The sequence below is a fragment of the Mobula birostris genome, chromosome 31 (assembly GCF_030028105.1).
Source record: "Mobula birostris isolate sMobBir1 chromosome 31, sMobBir1.hap1, whole genome shotgun sequence".
Lineage (NCBI taxonomy): Eukaryota > Metazoa > Chordata > Chondrichthyes > Myliobatiformes > Myliobatidae > Mobula > Mobula birostris.
The window spans coordinates 33,143,089-33,164,660 of record NC_092400.1 but is presented as its reverse complement, the minus strand read 5'-3'; the positions used below and the strand labels follow the sequence as shown (position 1 = coordinate 33,164,660).

Sequence of the window (21,572 nt, the reverse complement as noted above, 5' to 3'; positions counted from 1 at the left end):
AGAAGAGTGTTTTATACAATTCCTGTCACACCCCCAATCCAGAAAAATACAACAACAACAGGGTATCCAGATTTAGGGAGATGTTATCACAGCTGAATATTTTTAGTTATGATGAGGGATTGCTTCGACTTGTGCTGTGTTCTTTGGGAAAAAATGAACTGACAGAAGAGGTTATCATGATGTATTTAACTATGTAAACTAGATAGAGTAAACAGGAAAGATTTGTTTTCTTAGCTGAGAGATCAATAAACAAGGCACATGGATCCGAAGGAAGTTATGGTAGGATTATAGGGGAGCTGAGCAAAAATATTTACATGCATTGAGCAGAGGACATCTGGACCTACTGCCTGCAAGGGTGATGGAACAGAGAAACCTGATCTGCAAGACCAAACACTGGAAATGTGGGCCCTGGAGAGCATGTCCTTGCCAGCATGGCTTGCATCATATCATCAGCTTCATTCTCTGTTGTTCTTCCTAATTTTTGTGTGGCATAGCTGCCCCGTTCTATTTTAATGGAGATCCTCAGGAGACCCCACAGACACAGAACTCACTAGTGAAATCTGCTGAGATAGGCACATGGCAGGAGAGATTTATTTTTGCATCTTCACTGTTTTCTCTCCACTCTCTCCTGGAAACGTTTTGAGGTACCTCCAACCCCGTTGCCAATTCTATAGCCTTTCTGGATGATCAGTTCTTACACAGCCTCCCACTTGCTGCCAAACATGGTTCCTGGGCCATTCTAACCAAACTGTGGATCCACATTACTGAACTCCAGAGTTACCCAAGAATCCTCAAAAGTTCCTTCGTGTATGGAAAAAGAGGAATGCTGCTGGTCAGTTGGTCTCTCCTGCTTTGATCCCTTTCGGGAGTGAGATGAGAGCTACCTGACAGCAAGATCCATCTTGGTTTCCTTCCTGAGTCATGGTAGGGACTCAATGAGTGGAGACATAGGGGGTTCAAGGTGATTCTCACACACAAAATGCTGGAGGAACTCAGTAGGTCAGGCAGCATCTATGCAAATGAATAAACAGTTGTCGTTTTGGGCCAAAACCCTCATAAGGACTGGGAAAGGGGGGGGGCAGGCCAGAATAACAAGGAGGGGGAGGGGAAGGGGGACAAGCTAGATGGTGATCGGTGAGTGGGGCAGGTGGGTGAAGTAAGAAGTGAGGGGGGTGGCTGGTGGAAAATGAAAAGGGCTGGAGAAAAAGGAATCTGATAGGAACATGGACAATTGGAGAAAGGAAAGGGGGGGGGAGGTAGAAGAGGAGAAGAGATAAGAGGCCAGAGTGGGGAATTGAAGAAGGGGGAAATGTTACTGTAAGTTGGAGAACTCAATGTTCATGTCAGGATAGAGGCTACCTAGATGGAATATGAGGTGTTGCTCCAAACCTGAGAATGGCCTTTCCATGGCTGAAGAGGAAGCCTTGGACTGACGTGTCAGAATGAGAATGGGGGTGGTAATTAAAATAGTTGGCCAGCAGGAGATTCTGCATTTTGCAGATGGAGCTGAGATGCCCAAGAAAGCAACTCCCCAGTCTATGTCGGATCTCACCAATGTAGAGGAGGCCACATCGGGAGCACAGCAGATGGCCCCAACAGACTCGCAGGTGAAGGGTTGTCTCACCTGGAAGGACTGCTTGGGTCACAGAATGGAGATGACTGCTGGGGTGAACGGGCAGGTGTAGCACTTTTGCCACTTGCAGGGATAAGTACCTCAGGAGATTAGTGTGGAGGGACGAATGGACAAGGGAATCATGGAGGGAGCGATCCCTGTAGAAGGCAGAGAGTGGTGGGGTGGGAGGTAAAGATAAGACCAAAAGACATAGGAGCAGAATTAGGCCATTCAGCCCATTGACTCTGCTGCATCATTCCATCATGGCTGATTCCATATCCCACTTCTCGCCATAATCTTTGGTGCCCTGACCTCAATTTTCACTTTAAACATACTCACGGTCTTGGCCTCCACCACAGTCTGTGGCAGAGCTTTCCACAGACTCACTACTCTCTGGCTAAAAAAATTCCTCTTTACCTCTGTTCTAAAATGTCAGCCCTCAATTTTGAGACTGTGCCCTCTAATTCTGGACACACACACGCCATAGGAAACATCCTCTCCACATCCACCTTATCTAGTCCTTTCAACATTTGGTAGGTTTCAATGAGATTCCCCTGCATTCTTCTAAATTAAGGTGAGTACAGGCCCAAAACTGCCAAACACTCCTCATATGTTAACCCCTTCATTCCCACTATCATCCTTGTGAACCTCCTCTGAATTCTCTCCAATGACAACACATCCTTTCTGAGACAGATGTATTTGGTGGTAGGATCCCATTGAAGATGGTGGAAGTTACGGAGAATGATATGTTAGATGTGGAGGCTCAGGGATGGTGACTGAGGACAAAAGGAATTCTATCCCCGTTAAGGCAGCAGAAAGATGGGGTGAGCGTGGATGTCCAAGCAATGGAGGAAATGTGGGGGGAGGGCAGCATCAATTGTGGAGGAAGAGAAACCCCGTTCTTTGAAGAAGGAGGACATCCCTTGACGTCCTGGAAAGAAAAGCCTAGAGATAGGACGTTACCTATCTGTTAGATTAGAGGGGCTGATGGTGCTGACAGAAGAATAGGTGGTGGGACATGTTGTGATCAGGGTGGTGTGATTCTGCAACAGGATACACAGACAGTGGTGATTCCTGTACCTAATAAAGGACTGGAGAAGTCTTCTACTTCTCTGGCCCATCCACTTCAGTGTTTGACTTTGTGTGTTCAGAGATGCTCGCTGTTGTAACACATGGTTATTTGTGTTCCTGTCGCCTTTCTGTCAGCTTGAACCAGTCTGTCCATTCTCAGACCTCCCTCATTGCCAAGGCACATTTGCTCACAGAACTGCCCCTCGCTGGATGTTTTTTGTTTCTTGCACCATTCACTGTAAACTCTAGAGACTGTAGTTCATGAAAGCCCCAGGAGACCAGTAGTTTCCTATCCATCTGGCACCAGCAATCATTTCACGGTCAAAGTCACTTAGATCGTATTTCTTCCCTATTCTGATGTTTGGCCTGAAAGACAAGTGAACCTCTTGTCCATGTCTGTGTGCTTCTATGCATTGAGTTGCTGCCACATGATTGGCTGGTTATACATTTGCATCAACAATCAGATGTATCTAATAAAGTGGCAACTGAGTAAAGATGGAAATCAAATTTACCAGGACATTAAAACTCTGTGCAAAAGCTTGTCACACACAGTAAGGATGTTCGGTCTTTTGGTAGAGGGCAGCCGAGGGGACTTGAATTAGATTCAAATGAAATAAAAACTGCAGCACGGCCTGGGTTCCCCAGCGAATGGCTGCCACATTAACAGTCAGAGGGTGTTGTAGATATTTATGAGTTAAATCTCATTACAGGGAACTTCTCATAAAGGGAACTTCCAAAGCATATTCTATACCTGTATAAATTTAAAATTGAATGAACCTTGCAATGTGCCATATGTTACTGTACGATGAAATTTTAATGCCTACATTGCTAGTTACTTCGTCATGTGAATGAGGACATATTCATTTACACCTCAGTACAGTGGTGACTCATTAATATGACAAATGTGCTTTGGATCTTGTTACCCTTTAAAAGGAATGAATAACTTTGCGGGCTTAATAAGCTGCAGAATACGCATGTGATGTAATATTTATGTTGTCAGGGTGGGATAACATTGTGACCTCTACATCACAGCCACTGGAGTTACAGAGAGTCACCCTTATAAAATTCACAAATCTCTTCCCAGAAATTTGAGACACACAATAAAATGCACTGTCACAGAATTTGTATGAAAAGTTGTAAATAAATAAATATCAAGTTCATTATTTTTAAAGTTGTGACTTTTCAGAATCAGGCTTGAAGCATGCGCAGGTAATGCATGTTTGCGAGACGGAAGATCATGTTTTCTAGGAGCAGAGTCCCCCCCCGCACCCCCATAACACAGAGTTTGCCTGGGTATCACAGGTTAGGTGCAGTGTGTTTCACAAAACCATACACATAGAAATCTCAGCATGGAAGCAGGCTGTCTACCCCACCACTCCGTGTTGGTTGGTATTCCCCATACAAACAGGAACCTTCATCCTGTGTCCCCCCACTCCAAGTCTCACTAATTCCCTTTTCTTCTAATCTGTTCTTAAATGCTGGTAAGGTCGTCATGTTGGTAACTCAGGCAATGCCTTGCTAAGGCTCATTGAATCATAGTCATAGTCGTACTTTATTGATCCTGGGAATCACAGAATGGTTTGCAGCACAGAAGAGGGCCATTTGGCTTCACGTCTCCAGAGAGACGTGGGCTTGATCCTGATCTTGAGTGCTGTTTATGTGGCATTTGCACATTTCCCTCGTGACCTTGAGAATTTATCCGGGATACTCGGGTTTCTTCCCACATGCCCCTACCATACTGGATAGCAAGAGAACTGATGAGCGGAGAGGAGGATAGCAGGATATTTGATAGATTAGAAGAGTAAAAAGAGGATTAGTGACCTAGTGTAGATGGGTGCTTCCTGGTCAGCACTGACACAGGAAGCTCTTTAGCCTGCTTCTGCGCTGTAGGTCTCAGTGTCTGTGCTTGCTCACTGCTGTTGCATGCTGTAATCCTTTATTAATAGCATATTCAACTGTACAGTTTTAATAAATAATAATAAATCCACAAACCCAGAAACACAAGGCATCTGTTTATATGTTCTTGCCTTGATAGCTGTCACCACTTCCATTTGGGCATGTGGCCAAGTGGTTAAGGCATTCGTCTGGTGATCTGAAGGTCGCTAGTTCGAGCCTCAGCTGTGGCAGCGTGTTTGTGTCCTTGAGCAAGGCACTTAACCACACATCGCCCCACACAGACTTCCAATCTGCGCCTTGTAAGGCACGAAAATGCCCGACACAGGCCTCTCATGGTCTGAGTCGACGTTCCCTCCCTCCCACTACCATCAAATTAACACTTTCTTCAAAGTTCAAAGTAAATTTAATTATCAAAGTACATACATACATGTCACCATATACAACCCTGATATTCATTTTCCTGTGGGCAAACTCAGCGAATCTGTAGAATAGTAACTTTTACAATGGAAGATCAACCAGAGTGCAGAAGGCAACAAACTGTGCAAATGCAAATGTAAATAAATAGTAATAAATAACAATAACATGAGATAATGAGCCAAATAATCTTTAAAGTGAGATCATTGGCTGCAGGAACATCTCAATGACGGAGCAAGTCAGCGCAGTTATGCCCTTTTATTCAAGAGCCTGATGGTTGATGGGTAGTAACTGCTCTTGAACTTGGTGGAGCGTCAAATCAGAATTGTGCACGGTCCCCTACTTGACAGATAACAGACATCACCACCGAAGTGGCCGCGGACGCTGCCGTTGCGCCGCCATCTTCTCCTCCTCCTAGACTAGATCTTGTAGAAGGATCGTGGCTAGCTGAGTCAAGGAGGTAAGCTTGCCTTTGCTACTTTGTAGGCTGTGCTTCTTCAGGCAAAGGCTGCACCCAACAAGGACGCCGGCAGCAGGACGTCTGATGGTGTCTGTGGCAGATGAGTCCAAAAGGGTCAGTGGTACAGCCACCCTGGTGACATGCGGAGGAACCAGAGTGCTGGTCAACGGATGACATCATGAGACTAGTTAGCTGTCACTGCAGGGCAGCTTCCTTATCCGCTAAGTCTGTTACACTCCTGTGTACCACTCAGCATCAGATTTGGAAGCCCAGGGAGACTGTACGGTGGGGGCATGACACCGTCTGTCTTATTACTGTGCAAGGCGTGTTGGAGTAGAGTTTCTGGATGGTGTGGAAAGCCCTGTGGCGATGGAGAGCGTGTGACGGCGGCAGGCTTGAGGAGCTGGAAGCTGCTAGCATGAACTCTGCACATAGCCGGCTCACGTAAGATGGTTGCTACCTTGTTGAGTTTTCTGAGCGACAACAGGGTTGAGGCAGCTATGTGAGTGTCCGGGCAGCCCTTTATAGGGATAGCACTGCCCACCCTGGAAGGGGAAGCCCCTAGAAAAGGTGGGGTAAAGAAAGCTTGCTCAGATTTCACCCGGCTGGCTCGCCGTGCCCAGCGGGTCTTCACCACTGCAGTAAGACATTTAAGAAGATGAAACTGATTGTTGCCACATGGAATGTGCGGACAGTGCTGGATAACGACTCAAGACTGGAAAGGAGAACTGCTTTGATAGCTAAGGAATTGGCAAGATACAACATTGATATGGCTGCGCTCCAAAAGACAAGGATTGAAGGACAAGGCCAGATCCAAGAAAATACTCATACTTTCTTCTGGATTGGGAAAACCAACAAAAGGAGAGATGCAGGTGTGGCCTTTGCTATTTCCAACAAGTTTGCTAGCAAATTGCCAACACTTCCGATAGGGATATCTGAAAGGATCGTGCAACTACGTGTTCCCATTGGAAAGGATTGTTTCCTGAGTTTGATCAATGTGTTTGTACCAACCATGGCATGTTCTGACGAAGACAAGGAGTCCTTCCATCAGGAACTGGCTGAAGTAACTGATAATGCCCCCAGGGCAGACAAGTTGCTCATCTTGGGAGATTTCAATGCCAGGATGGGCAAGGGTCACAGTACCTATGAAGGTGTCATTGGCAAATTTGGTAAAGGCAAAAAGAACATCAATGGTGACCCTTATGCTAAACTTTTGCTGTCAGAGAGAATTGTGTGTTACCAACACTTTCTTTTATCAACCCGAGAAGAACTACTTCACCTGGATGCACCCAAGGTCAAAGCACCTCCATTTGCTTGACTACGTTGTGACTCACAGAGCAGATATGCCGGAGGTTTTATCGACAAAGCAAAGTGTGGAACAGAGTGCTCATCTGATCATTACGTAGTACGATCACAGCTTAGGCTTAAGCTGCTGTGCCAAGGTGAAAACAGCTCAGTGAAGCACCCAAGAAATTGGATGTCAACAGGTTGGCCAGTGAGGAACATCAGAGGAGACTTGTCACAGCATTGACATTATCTCTCCAAGAAGACAAAGACCCTGTCAATGACCCAACCAATACTGAAGAATGCTGGAAGCAGCTTAAGAAAACCATCCATTCAACTGCAAGTGCAGTGCTTGGTCACCCTAAGAAAAACTCCTGACTGGTTTCATCTGTTAGTCTTGCGAGACCATGGAACTGCGCCCGGAAAGTCTTCACCCTCCAGGGCACAGGTCTGGGCAAGGTTGTATGGAAGACTAGCAGCTGCCCATGCTGCAAGTCTCCCCTCTCCACAACACCAATGTTGTCCAAGGGAAGGGCATTAGGACCCATACAACTTGGCACCGGTGTCGTCGCAGAGCAATGTGTGATTAAGTGCCTTGCTCAAGGACACAACGCATTGCCTTGGCTGGGGCTCGAGCTCACAACCTTCAGGTTGCTAGTCCAATGCCTTAACCACTTGGCCACATGTCCACACTGGTTTCAAGATCAAAATGATTCAATTCAATTCAAGAACTGTTGGAGATGAAACAGTTTTATCTGTGTCACTTGAAAGAGAACTCTGAAAGAAGCAAAGCAGCATTTAAGGCTGTGAAAGCCAAAGTTCAAAGGGAGATCAGAACTATGAAGAACAACTGGTGGAATAAGAAAGCAGAACAACTGCAATAAATGTCAGACAGGAATGACTACCATGGGCTCTTCTCAGGACTGAAAGCTATCTATGGTCCAAGAAGCAATACAGTGGCCCCAGTAAAAACTGCAGACGGGAGCAAGCTATGCACTGACAGGAAAGACATCATTGAGTGATGGAGGAACACTTCTGTAACCTCCTAAACCAACAAGATGCGGCTGACTGCAATGCATGTGAACTAGACCGGTAAGGGAAGAGCTATGTGGACTCAGAACTTAATAAGGCTTTAAAAGATACCAGAAGTGGTAAAGCACCCGGGCAAGATGGCATTCCATCAAGATGTACTGAAGCAAGGTGGTCCTGCTCTGAAGACTGAACTGTTGAACTTATATAATGCCTCTTGGCAGAGTCAATGTCTCCCTCAGGACTTCAAAGTTCCGCTGATAGTCACCATCTACAAGAAGAAAGGTGACCGCAGTGTTTGTGGAAACCGCAGAGGAATCTTCCTTCTGACCACAGCTGGCAAGATGATGGCAAAGATACTGCTCAACTGGCTCAAGATCATCTCAGAAGATGTGCTTCCTGAAAGCCAACGTGGCTTTAGGAGCTGGAAGAGCAACCACTGACATGATTTTTACTTTGAGGAAACTCCAGGAGAAGGCGGCAGAACAACAGCAGCCGTCGTACATTGTCCTTGTTGCATCTGATACGGTGGACAGAGAAACACTCTGGGAAGTGCTCAAAACTTATGGCTGTCCAGATAGGCTGGTTACGATGATTAAGTTGTTTCATGAGAACAGGTCTGGCAAAGTATCTATCGGAGAAGACGTCAGCGAAGCCTTCACCATCAACCACGGGGTAAAACAGGGATGAGTTCTTGCTCTAACTTTGTTCACACTATATTTTGCTGCAGTTTTGGAAATAATGGACCATAATTTGGACAATGGTGTGTACGTCAGGACTCACTCAGATGGAAAACTGTTCAACCTGTCAAGACTCAAAGCCTCAACCAAATCAAGAGAGATATGTGTCAGAGAGCTTCTGTATGCAGACGACTCAGCCGTGGTTGCTACTGATGTTAATGTGATTCAAGAAATTGTAGACCACTTCTCGTTTGCTGCCACTCTTTTTGGCCTAAGAATCAATGTCTCCAAAACCAAACTTCTGTACCTGCCTCCTTCTCTGTGTAGTCCCAGTGAGACCCAACCACCAGTCATGGGGTAGCGCTGAAATGTTCTGACTCTTTCACATACTTAGGAAGCGCCATGACCAACACCAACTCATCAGATCTGGAAGTTGAGAGGAGAATTCATTCAGCTACAAAAATCTTTGGTGCTTCGCAGAAACGACTTTGGTCTTGCCACGACATTAAAATGGCAACCAAGGTCAAAGTGTACAACACAGCTGTTTTACCATCTCTGCTTTATTCAACTGAAACGATGACATTGCTTCGGAAGCACATCAAGAAATTGACCAAGACACAACACAGGCATTTACACCAAATATTACACATCAAGTGGCAAGCGAGGGTACCAGATGTGGAGGTGCTCAAACGTGCTGGGACAGTCAGCGTAGAATTGCTGATTACAGCTTCTCAGCTGCGTTGGACTGGTCATGTCACAAGAATGAGCGATGATCGTTTACCCAAGCAACACACATCAAAGTTGCTGGTGAAGAGCTAACTCTTCCTTCAGTTAGTCCTGACGAAGGGTCTCGGCCTGAAACGTCGACTGTACCTCTTCCTAGAGATGCTGCCTGGCCTGCTGCGTTCACCTGCAACTTTGATGTGCGTTGCTTGAATTTCCAGCATCTGCAGAATTCCTGTTGTTTATCGTTTACCAAAGCTGTTTTCTATGGCATGAAGGAACGAGGAAGCATGGTGGTCAGAAGCTGCCCTACAAAGATGTGCTCAAGCACCAGATGAAGACCACCAACACGAATGTCAACACCTAGAAGAAAGATGCTTTGGACAGAAGAAGCTGGCACTGCATTGTCAAGAAGTCAATCCCAGCTATCAAGGAGAAAAGGCAGAAGAAATATGAAACATGTCATGAATGCAGACATTCGGTGCTAGACCAGTCAAATCACAAATGCAACCGATGTGGGAGACAGTGCCGATCCAATGCTGGTCTTGTGGCCCATAAATGTACCTGCAGAGACTAAACTCTCAGCACAGTCAACATCGAAATCGATGGACAGCCGAAGAAGAGAAGAAGATGTGCTCAATGGTTGGAAGAGCTTTTCATAACAATACATTTCTTTTCCTTGTGTAATTTGGTTAATCAAGAACCATTTTAGTGAATCTGGCTCTATTGTCTCAACAGGTAGTAGTTTGGAAAACTTCATTAAAGTCTAATGTTATATCATTAGGATATATCACACTTGATCCCCTGAACTAAATCACTGATACTGCTTGTTAACAGCTTCCCAGTCCTTAGGAGACATGGCTGCAAAATAATAGACTAGGCTTTTAACATTGAGCTGCATAGAAATCTCTCAGTGAATCACAGGAATTCCATGCCCCCAGCGCTGGTGGAGCCAGATATTTAGGTATATTTAAAGTGAACTTAGATAGATAATCTAAATAATCTCGAAGGCATCACTTGGAATATTGTGTGCAGTTTTGGGGCCCTTATTTAAGAAAGGATGTGCTGACATTGGAGAGGGTTCAAAGGAGGCTCACGAGAATGATTCCAGGAATGAAGGGCTTCTCGTATGAGGAGCAATTGATGGCTCTGGGCACAGGAACCCTCCAGAGCCTTAGGCTCAGGTTGAATACATGGCGAAGTACTCCACATAGCTGAGGGGCACAGGCTTTGAGCACCCTGGTACTGACACCATCCGGTCCTGCAGCCTTCCTTGGGTTGAGGCGTTTCAGCTGTCTTCTCACCTGTTCAGCTGTGAAGCCCACCGTGGTGGTTTCGTGTGGGGAAGGGGTATAGTCATGAGAGCAGGGTGGGGGACTGTGAGAAGGGGTAGGAGGGGAGAGTGGAATATGTGTTGGTTGGGGGCTAACAACAGATGGCTCATGTGGGGGATGGGCAGGGGCCACAGTGTCAAATCTGTTAAAGAACAGGTTAAGTTCATTGGCCCTGTCCACACTGCCTTCAGCAACTCTGTTGCTAGTTTGCTGGAACCCAGTGATGGTCCTCATCCCACTCCAGACCTCTCTCATGTTGTTCTGCTGTTGTTTCCACTCAAGCTTCCTCCTGTACCTGTCTTCAGCCTCCCAGATCCTGGCTTTCAGGTCCCTCTGTATTACCCTCAGCTCCTCCCTATTTCCATCTCTAAATGCCCTCTTTTTAGCGTTCAGGATGTCCTTAATGTCCTTTGTTACCCATGACTTTTTATTTGAATAACAAAGGACAGTTCTTGTCTGAACATTGCAGTCCACACAGAAGTTGATGTAATCAGTGATGCACTCTGTGAGCCCATCAGTATCCTCTCCATGTGGCTCACAGAGTGCCTGCCAGGCAGCATCTATAGGAAGAGGTACAGTCGACGTTTCGGGCCAAGACCCCTCATCAGACTGAAGTCTGAAGTCCTTACCCATTCACTAATCACTAAGGAGTGTCCTACTCCTACTCCTGTATTTATGGCCATGTAAATGTCTCAGTTTCTTTGACAATTGCCTATTCCTTTTCCTTTGACATCTTTTGAAAGGTACACTGGACCAAAAATTCTGTTGGATTGTTTTCCTTGAAGGGAATACTTATTGCTAACAATGTAGTTTTTAAAGTTAGCTATGGGTAATTTACTCTCTTATCTTTCAGCACAATGTGAGTTGTAAAGCAGATATATTTTATGGAGATATAGATAGGCTTAGTGAATGGGTAAGGGCTTCAGACTTCAGTCTGACGAAGGGTCTCGGCCCGAAACGTCGACTGTACCTCTTCCTATAGATGCTGCCTGGCCTGCTGCGTTCACCAGCATTTTTCATGTATGTTGTTGGCTCTTATTGAATGGTAACTTGAGGACAAAAATAAAGGCCAGATGCAATTACATAGAGCTCTTCTCTGGTACATTGTGTACCACACCGAAGGAAGAGTGTATTTACAAAAGAGGGAGTGCAGTATCTTCTCCTGGGATTGTGGTTTTATTGCATGAGGGGAGATTGAGCAGACTGTTCTCCCCTCAGTTTAGAAGAAAGGTTGTGATTCTCATTGAAATGTGGAAAAGGCATAAATAGGCTTTAGAAGGTAGATGTGGAATTGACATTGCCTCTAGATGGGGTGTCTAGAGCTAAGTCTCACAGTCTCAAAATAAAGGGCTGGCATTCAGAGCAGAGAAGAGAAGAGAGACCCACATCCAGTGATGTGCATCTTTGGAACTCATTGCAAATGGGGGCTGCGGAGGGTCAGTTGCTAAGTATATTCAAGTAGAAGTCAGTAGATTTTTAGATGTCAGTGAAATAAAGGAATGTAGGTTAGTGCAGGAAAGTGGCATGAGGTAAAAGGTCAGGCACTGAGAGGTCAAGTGCCTTACTCTTGCTTCTATTTCTTCTGTTGTTATGCGCTCTCCTTAACCTGGAGCACAGAGTATTGCAGTGATACAACATTCAATCAGAATCATCCCTTGATATTAAAAATCCTATTTGTACACTCACATAATAGCCTTATTTTTATGTAGTTATCTAATTGGTATGCTGCATTTAATACCTCATGGACCTGGGCTGATCTTCAACATCTGAGCCCCATTCACAGTAGAATTGTATTATGTTATCAAGCACCACTTCACAAATACTGGCACCAAGTTCCAATAAGTTAGTATTGCCAGTCAGTTCACTTATTCATATCCTTTTGTGGTTATTTTGTTCTTCAGAAGTATTTACAGTGTACCTGTGTATTTTGACTTTATTCCCCGTACCCAGCTTATTGATCAACACGCTTACCGACGTACACTGCCTCCCACTTCTAACTACTCTGAGAAACTGACCAGGAATTCAGATCTGCTTCAGACTTTCAGCATTGACTTTAAGTTGTCCGTTGCTCATTGTGTAAGTCAGTATTCCTTAATCCTCTACAACAGCTGCAAAGCCTTTCAAAAAGTCAGTTCTGTAAAAATCTGTAACAGTTATATTCATTTTGCAATTAGCCAGGCTAACTTCATCTGTCTCTTTGAAAAAGATTACATCAGCCACTCCCCTGTCATCTGGTACACAACAACCCTCACTAATGCTCAAGAAATCAGCTAGGGAGATTGTTAATTGGAGCCCGGATGTAATCATTCCCTCTCCTGATCTGGATGTGATGCAATCTTAAACTATACAGGAGAATTTCTCCAGGTGTTGTGAGAAAGCCTTTGACTTCTTTTACCTGGGACTCCCATCAACTGTCCCACGGGCTCGGATCACTTAACGTACTGGCTAGCCCAGCAGTTGATTCCTTCCACCTGAGATTGTGAGGCTGACCATGGTGTTTTGTGACAAGGTCAGGAGTGGCAGATTAAGCCTGGAGCTAAAATCACTGCTTTCACAGGCCAACGTGCCTCTTACATGCTTAGTGCCTGTTCCTGTTGTGCCGCTAGTAGATATTTCCTGGTAATCATTTCAGAGCTTCTGTTTTCACAGCCCACACACCTTTCACCCATTTTCTGCATTCCTTTATTAATACACTGTCCTCTCCATCCTGTCACGCCCACATGTTTAGCAGTGATTTCCCTGTAGCATACTTTGTTCATCCCTTGAGTAAAGCCTCCTTAAACCCACAGTTTTCTTTTGGTTCTCACACAATTAGGATTGTTGTATGTTGCTGAGTTTAACAATAGACACGATCAGCTGCACTTTGAATGACAAACCATCACGTTCAGAGGTACAAAATTACTTAGGTAGGAGATAGAAGTATCATCATGATCACGGTGCTTCTACTCAAACCACAGCTGGTCTGCTCGTTTCTCATGCCTCATGGAGATTCTGGGTACTTCCATTGCTTCTCTTGGCAAGCTAATTATGTTTTTTCTTTGAACTGGATTTGTCAGAATGAGTACTTTGTGCCTACTAAATAAATGTTTTCACTGGTCCTGATACAGGTGTGGAAACGTTCAGGTGCTTGGTTCTTCAAGGGTTTACCAAAACAGATCCTGCCAGAACCAATCCCTATTATTAAGCAGAGTCTACAGATGGTCAAAGGAGAACATCCTTCACAGGAGCCTCTTGGTCCTCAGCAGAAACCTTCTCCCCGTTGGACTCAGAGCAGAGGTGAGTGAAGTCTGACCAGAGCAAAGCCGAGAGTGTTCATTGGGTGGGTTAGTGTCTAGGTGGTCATCTCAGGTTTGGTTCACACTTGGCCAAGCTTGCTCCCTGTAAGCTGTGGATATATGAATATTGAGTGAGGATGCTATTGCCTTCAGCAGTTGTGCACCTGCGGTCACTGCGCTGTGATTCACGCATGAAGACTTAAGTACATGAGCAGAACAAACTTGTGCCCCTGGGTCTTTGTTTATGCCATCAATCTTCATGTATGAGCAGGGAGACCTGGGGGTGGGTACACGTAGATAGTTCCCTAAAAGTGGGAATACAAGGTGGTGAGGAAAGCACGTGGCATGGTTGCCTTAGTCAGTCAATGAACTAAGTGTAGGGTTTGGAATATAATGTTACAGTTGCACAAAATGTTGGTTAAGTCGCACTTGTATGCAGTTCTGGTTGCCACACACGTAATGAAGCCTGAGGGTGCAGATGAGATCCACAAAGATATTGCCTGGATTAGAGGGCTTGCATTGGAAAGATGGACTGTTTTCCCTAGAGCAAAGGGAGCCAAAAGGTGACAGGATAGAGATATATAAAATCATGAAAGGCAAGATAACTAGTCTGTTGCCCATGGTAGGCACGTCAAAACTAGGTTTATGTTTAAGGTGAGAGAGAGAGGCGACTTAAAGGGATCTGAAAATCTTACACACAAAAAAGTAGTTGAAATCTAAAAATGAGCTGCCAGGGGAGGTGGTGGGGCCAGGAACAGTAACAACATTTAAGAGACAGGATAGATACTTGAAAGAGCAAGACATAGAAGGGTATGGGATTAATGCGGATAAATGGGATTAGCACAGATAAACAGGATTAGTACAGATAAGCATGATAACCGGCACAGCCATGGTAAATAACTCTGTGAAATTATTGGAAAGCTGGAAATCTAAAGTAAGGATGCTAGAAATTGTTGAATTCAGTCCTGAAGATGTTAGAAAATGAGGTCATGCCCCTCAAATTTACAATGAACCTCCTTGGAATAGCGTAGGAGATAGAGGGAAGACGGCAGAGTGGGAAGAGGCTGGATAACTGGAAGGTAAGGATCACACTTGTCGACTGAATGGAAGTGCTCTGCAAACCAGTCTCTGCCTCATCTCCATAACATAAAGCGGACCTGAGCAGTGAATGCAGCATGTACCAAATGAAAAAATTCACAAAAGGTCACAGGCTTACATGGAATAATTGTTTGTGTAGCTTCAGTTGACATGAGAGCCAAGCTTTCACAACCAGAAATGTGGGAATGGAAACCTGTTTCAGATCCTCGAAAAATTGTGGCATTATAGAGAAATGTAACATAAAAATGATATGCAATTGATTGGATTGAATTGATTGATTGAATACTGTATAAAATATTAATTTCAAGAATATAAAGACTGAAAGGATTAGGATGAATTTTTGAATTAACATAGGGCGTGATGTTAGAGACACCAGATTGCAGATCTGTATATAGATGCCGTTGGGCTAAAAGAGAATGTTATAATATTAGTAGGTATCTTTTGATGTCTTATGATTTGGTGCTTTATATTCTGTGTTTTTTTTTGCTGGTGTTTTTTTTTGCATTTGCATGATTTTTTTGTGCTTTGGGGGTTTAAAGTTTTTCTTAAACGGGTTCAGTGGTTTTCTTTGTTTCGTGGCTGACTGTGGGAAGATGAATCTCAGCATTGTTTACTGCCTTTGATAATAAATGTACTTGGAATCTTTGAATTTCTTTTTTTGAAAATACTGTATGCCCTTTAAGCCTTCAAATGCCCAGTATTATTGGTGTGCATTCTTCACAATGCAGTAGTGGGTGTAACAAATTACTCATTCACATTAGAGGCTTGGAGAATCCAGGGTCTGCAAAGGTTCAAGGTTCAAAGGTCCAATCTAATGTTAGAGATGTATACAATATACATCCTGAAATGCTTTTTCTTCACAAACATCCACAAAAACAGAGAAGTGCCCCAAAGAATGAATGACAGTTAAATGTGAGAACCCCAAAGTCCCCCCCAGCTCCCCCCTCCCACTCATAAGTGACAGTGAGCAACAGTCCCCCCTCCTCCAACTGTCAAAACAAAGCACACATCGGCACCGCCACCGAGGTGTCTCCATTTCCCCAGCGAGCGGGAGAACATAACAAACAACTCGCTGGTTTACGATGTTAAAAGTCCGTTATGTCACTTTTTTCGAGCTCTGTGCCTGAAGATCGCAAAGATCCCTGGTCTTTGGGCACACAGCAGTAAATTTTCCAACTCCCTCGACAACACGCGGGTCTCCTGCTGTGACACCGACCCTCGGTCCACCCGTCTTCAGGGCCCCGAGATCTTAGACGTCCAAGTACAAGCCGGACCCTTGGCGTGCCGAACAATGGCCAGTCCTGAAACCCCGAGAACAGGCCCCATTCCTGCGAAGGTCCAAAGTCAGCGTGTAACTCCAGGTCAGGGTTTTCAAAAGAACCCTGAAAGGGAAAATAAAGATATTAAAGATGGAAATAGAGCTGTTTCCGAAGATGCAAGCAAAGGAGTGGCCGTTTAACACCATCTTAACTCCAACTCCATCTCCGGTCAAGTTGTTATCAGGAGCAAATAAATAGCCGCTTGAGGAACTCTGCAGGCCAGAGTTGGACCTCAAAATGTCAACCAACCATTGCCTGACCCACTGAGTTCTTCCAGAACTTTGTTTTTCTCTCTATGTTAGAAGCTTACTGGTTGAACCAGTTAGTGTGTATCATTTATAGGAGCAGGGCCTGGGGGAAACAAGACACTACTGTAAGTCTAAAAAAAGCAGGAAGGTCAGGCAGTATTCAAGGAGCAGAAACAGGCTGAGCCAAGACCTTTGGCCACAGTTGGAAAATATTAAGAAAATGAAATGGCTGTAAAAGAAGACTGTGAAAGATTGGAATGCAGGAAAGATTAAATGAAAGGAAAGATGAGGTTACAAGGAAAATATGAATAGTAGTGGAACAGAAGGCAGGTTATAGAATGGTAATTGGGACAAAGTACAACTTGAAGGAATGATTTTATGGCAGATCTGATATTTGCAATCTTTCATTCTGGCAAGGTTTGAAGCATGCACTATGTAAATAGGCATTTGTTTCACCACTAGAAATGACAGAGATATCATTTTGTATTATAAAATACATCAGAGATGAGATTTGTATTATAAATGCAAGTTTTATCGTGCTAGTGCAGAGTATATCAAAGAGCTTCCTCAAATGTGAGTGGTCTTGAGGGGGTATCCAGGGCACTAGAAATACAATTGGGCTGAATATGACCTGGATGTTGTCGGCAGCAAAGCAACATCACTTGGCTCTGACTTCCAAGATGGCTTCCAACAGAAGTATAGCAATAACTGCAGTGAAAATGTCTTCCTTTTGCCAGGAGTGGAAAAGCTTTTGATCGGGAAAGACCTATGCTATGGCACATGATGGATTGGGCCTGATCAATCACACTACTGCTGAATTTTGCAGTGATGGGTTCTTGAACAAGAAGTCCAGTAGCCTACTGTTTACCCAGTGTTGTGTCTGAGCAGAAGGGCAAGAGAATGATTAGGTTCAAGGGAGAAACTAATGCTAAAAGAGGGCAACACACATAAAAGTTGCTGGTGAATGCAGCAGGCCAGGCAGCATCTATTGGAAGAGGTACAGTTGACGTTTCGGGCCGGGACCCTTCTTTCAGTTAGTCCTGACGAAGAGTCCCGGCCCGAAATGTCGACTGTACCTGCTGCGTTCACCAGCAACTTTTATGTGTGTTGCTTGAAATTCCAGCATCTGCAGATGTTTGCGTGCTAAAAGAGGGGTTCCCAGCCCTTTTTTATGCCAAGGACCCCTACCATTAAGCAAGGGGTCCATGAACCCCAAGATGGGAACCCCTGATCTAAAACATCTGATGAAGTTAGAAGTGTAATTTTGTTCTTTCTTATGATCCACATTATTAACAAATAATAGGAATTTTTAAAAAGATGAAATAGCTTTACAATACATCAATTAGTCCTGTTGTTCATCCCCTCTTCTTTGTAATCTTGTTTTATCTGTTAATTATTTGGTTTGACATCTGCTTGTGTGTGACTTGGAGTTTATTTGTAAGCATCTCCATCCTAGTAAATAGGTTTAGGAAAGAATTTTACATTTCCTAATCTGTTGCATATAAAATCATATGTGTATGTTTCACATGAGCAGCTGGTGCAGATGTGTCATCATGAATTATTATTTGCTGGATGCACTCCAGAAAACTGTGCCAGGTTTTCAGACAGTAGTTGCTACTATCTTCCATAACTGGCTGTAATTTTTTTTCTCTCTTTGAAGTCCATTTCTTCAAATTCCAGGCAGTTCAAAACCTTCAGTAAATACTCACTGCTTACTCAAACAGCTTTAGTCTAAGACAGAAATGAAATGAGTTTCTTTGAATAAATGAGCTGGACGATTTTGAATTAACCTGTGCCAGTTTGCTCAAAGCAATACAGTAAAACACATTCTTTTGCAAGGGTCAGCAATGCATTTGCATATTATAAACTGTTTATAAAAATGTTTACCTAGTTTTATCATACCTAATATATGATAATTTTAATATCTATAGCAGAAAGTGACAAGCCAATCATGCATGATATTGATTTATTTCTTCAAAGGTAACTAATTGTGGAAAGATAGCCAAATGGAAAGTAAACTTTATTTAACGCATTAGCCAAGTAACATACTCTTTTTGTGCTTAACTGTTTTATTAAGTTTCTGCTTAACAGCTTGTTCCAGATTAAGTTATTTCAGAATAGGTGTGCCATTTCTCTCCACCCCTAAGAATACTGACATCGCTGATCATGAAGGCTGAATTTCAAGCTCACTGAATCCCATTCCAGTGCTCCATGATCTTGTGGAGCTTTGACCAGCTGCCAATTCCTTCTAAAGTCATTGACATAATGAGGACATAAGGCAAATTGCAGGTACTATAGAGTATCAGATTGCCCGTGCCATCTTTCACACCTAATGTCTGATGCAGGTGAAGACACCCTGGTCTCCTTGGCTGCGTAAGTCTAGGGAAGACAGCCTCCGACCCTGCCAAACTCGTGAGATTGAAACACACTCGATCCCACCCCAACTCTGGTTTGTGTGGACGCTGTGTCATTTGCTACCCTGTTACAAACTAAAGCCTTGAAACAACAGACAGCACACTGCATACGATTAAAGGAATTATATTTATGAATCTTAACTAAAGGGTCAGTAAAGAATAACTAAAAGAAAAGGGCCCATTCTAATTAAACAGTCAAAGTTGGAGCTTATCTTGGACTTCTCTGTCACTCACGCACTGGGCCCTCGGTCAGCGTGAAAGCACACACCACCTTCCGAACGTCGCTCGCGATCCTTCTCAAACAAATGGGTCTCCCACCGGATTGTACGCTACGACCGGTTCTCCCCAGCGTCTTCCTCTTCATCTCCTCCCGAACAAAAGCCCCAAGCCCAACCTTAGTGTCCCCCACCAGAGAAACCTCCCCTTAATCCGACTGTCCTAATTGGATGGCACACATTTCTCATCTCTTATCTCAACAGTAACCCAAACAAGCATGAAAACCGAACAGACTGCTCTTACAGAACTGACAAAATGAAGTACATACAGCATAACATTTAAAATATGAACCAGGGCATTACACAGGTATGCCAGGTCACTTTGCACTTACCTGCTGATCCATTGCACGAGTTAGATCCTCCCGTCTAGACTCTCAGAGGTCTAACTTTCACCCTGTCCTCAAATTCACATAGTCCATTTCCGACACCTCCTTCCCTTTCTCGATCTCACTGTCTTTACGTCCAGAGACAGTTTATCCACTGATGTCTATTATAAAGCAAGGGACACTCACAGCTACCTGGACTACACCTTGTCCCACCCTACCACTTGTAAAAACTCCATCCCCTTTTCTCAATCCCTCCATCTCTGCCACATCTGCTCTCAGGATGAGGCTTTTCATTCTAGAATGAAAGAGATGTCCCCTTTTTCAAAGAAGGGAGCTTCCCTTCCATACCATCAACTCTGCCCTCAACCGCATCTCTTCCATTTCACACACATCTGCTCTTACTTCATCCTCCCGCCACTCTACCAGGGATAGGGTTCCTCATGTCCTTACCTACCACCTCACCGGCCTCTGCATCCAGCACATAATCCTCTGAAACTTCTACCACCCCCAAAGGGATCCCACCACCAAGTACATCTTTCCCTTCCCACCACCTTCTGCTTTCCACTGGGATCTCTCCCTACACAATTCTCTTGTCCATTTGTTTCCCCCCGCCCCACTGATCTCCCTCCTAGCACCTAATCCTTGCAAGCAGAACAAGTGCTACACCTTCCCCTACACTTACTCCCTCACTACCTTTCAGGACCCCAAGTGAGGCGACACTTCACCCGTGAGTCTGTTGGGGGGGTCATATACTGTTATCGGTGCTCTCAGTGTGGCCTCCTGTATATCAGTGAAACCCGACGTAGATTGGGAGACCACTTCGCTGAGCGTCTACGCCCCATCCGTTACAACAAGTGGCCACCCATTGTAATTCCACTTCTCATTCCCATTCCAATATGTCTCTCCATGACCTCCTCCACTGTTGTGATGAGGCCACACTTAGGTTGGAGGAACAACATCGTATATTCCGTTTGGGTAGCCTCCAACCTGATGGCATGAACATCGATTTCTCAAACTTCCAGTAATGCTTCCCACCCCCCCCCCCACCACTTCCTATCCCCTTTTCCCTCTCTCACCTTATCTCCTTCCCACCCATCGCCTCCCTCTGGTGTTCCTCCCCCCTTTTTCTTTCTTCCAAGGCCTTTTGTTTCTTTCACCAATCAACTTCCCGGCTCTTTACTTCATCACCGCCCGCCCCGGGTCACCTTGTGTTTCTCTCTTCCCCTCCCTAAATCTACTCCTTAGCTTTTTTTTCTCTCCAGACCTGCTGAAAAGGTTTGGCCCGATGTAGATGCTGCCCAGCCTCTGAGCTCCTCCAGCATTGTGTGTGTATGGTGCTGGATTTCCAGCACCTGCAGCTTCTCTCTTGTTTGCGACTCTGAGAGGTGTCCAGTTTCCGTGATGCAGCAAGGACCAGATTTGCGGCGAAGGTCCATTGGATTTTAGGATCAACCAATGGTCTTCAGACCTAAAGAGAAGATTTTTGTAATAAGCTTCCGGTGAATCTACAGGGATGAAATCAAAATTGCAAGACCATTCTGGACAAGAAGCTAGGGCACAAGTTTTGCATTTTGCAGTTTTGCAAACGGATGAATTCGAAAGTGTTCCAGCACACACAGAGTAACTAAATATTTTTATTCCATTTTTGAGAAGAGAGATTGAGAGTGTGGAATCTGCCTGAACTCTAGCTCTGCACATTAAGTTGCTGACCCTGATATAAAACAGATTTATGATTTATTCCTAACTGTCTCAGTAAGTGTTTCTATTCACCCTGGAAAAGGTTGCCAGTGCAAACATTGGGGCATTTGCACATCATCCGTTAACAAGCTCAGCTCGTGAGGGGATCCCACCGCCCCAAGGATTTCATACTCTATAACCTGGTGGGCTGCTTTGCCCTATTGTGAGGTAACTTGTACCATTTCTGGGAGTGACCAGCCCCCAAAAATATTTGCAATATGCAATTGAAGCTTGTAAGCGCTGGGGTTTCCTGCTGTTGAATTTGGACTTTGCAGTTATCCAACAATGGTTTAGCCTAGCGTTTGGAAAATTTGTTCCATCATATTCCTTGCCAGCAAGACTGGAATATCCAAGAGTTGCTGGCAGACTGTTCCCAG

At 44.5% G+C, this 21,572-nt stretch overlaps 1 protein-coding gene across 2 annotated transcripts in view; it reads left to right on the top strand.

Annotated features, from left to right (window-relative positions):
- Positions 1 to 21,572, top strand: part of LOC140190814 (rabphilin-3A-like) — a 95,882-nt gene that overhangs the window by 21,253 nt on the left and 53,057 nt on the right. For both annotated transcript variants that reach the window (XM_072247682.1, XM_072247681.1), the window contains one exon: positions 13,611 to 13,779. In XM_072247682.1, the coding sequence (XP_072103783.1) occupies positions 13,611 to 13,779 (169 nt within the window). The remainder of the gene's footprint in view (positions 1 to 13,610; positions 13,780 to 21,572) is intronic.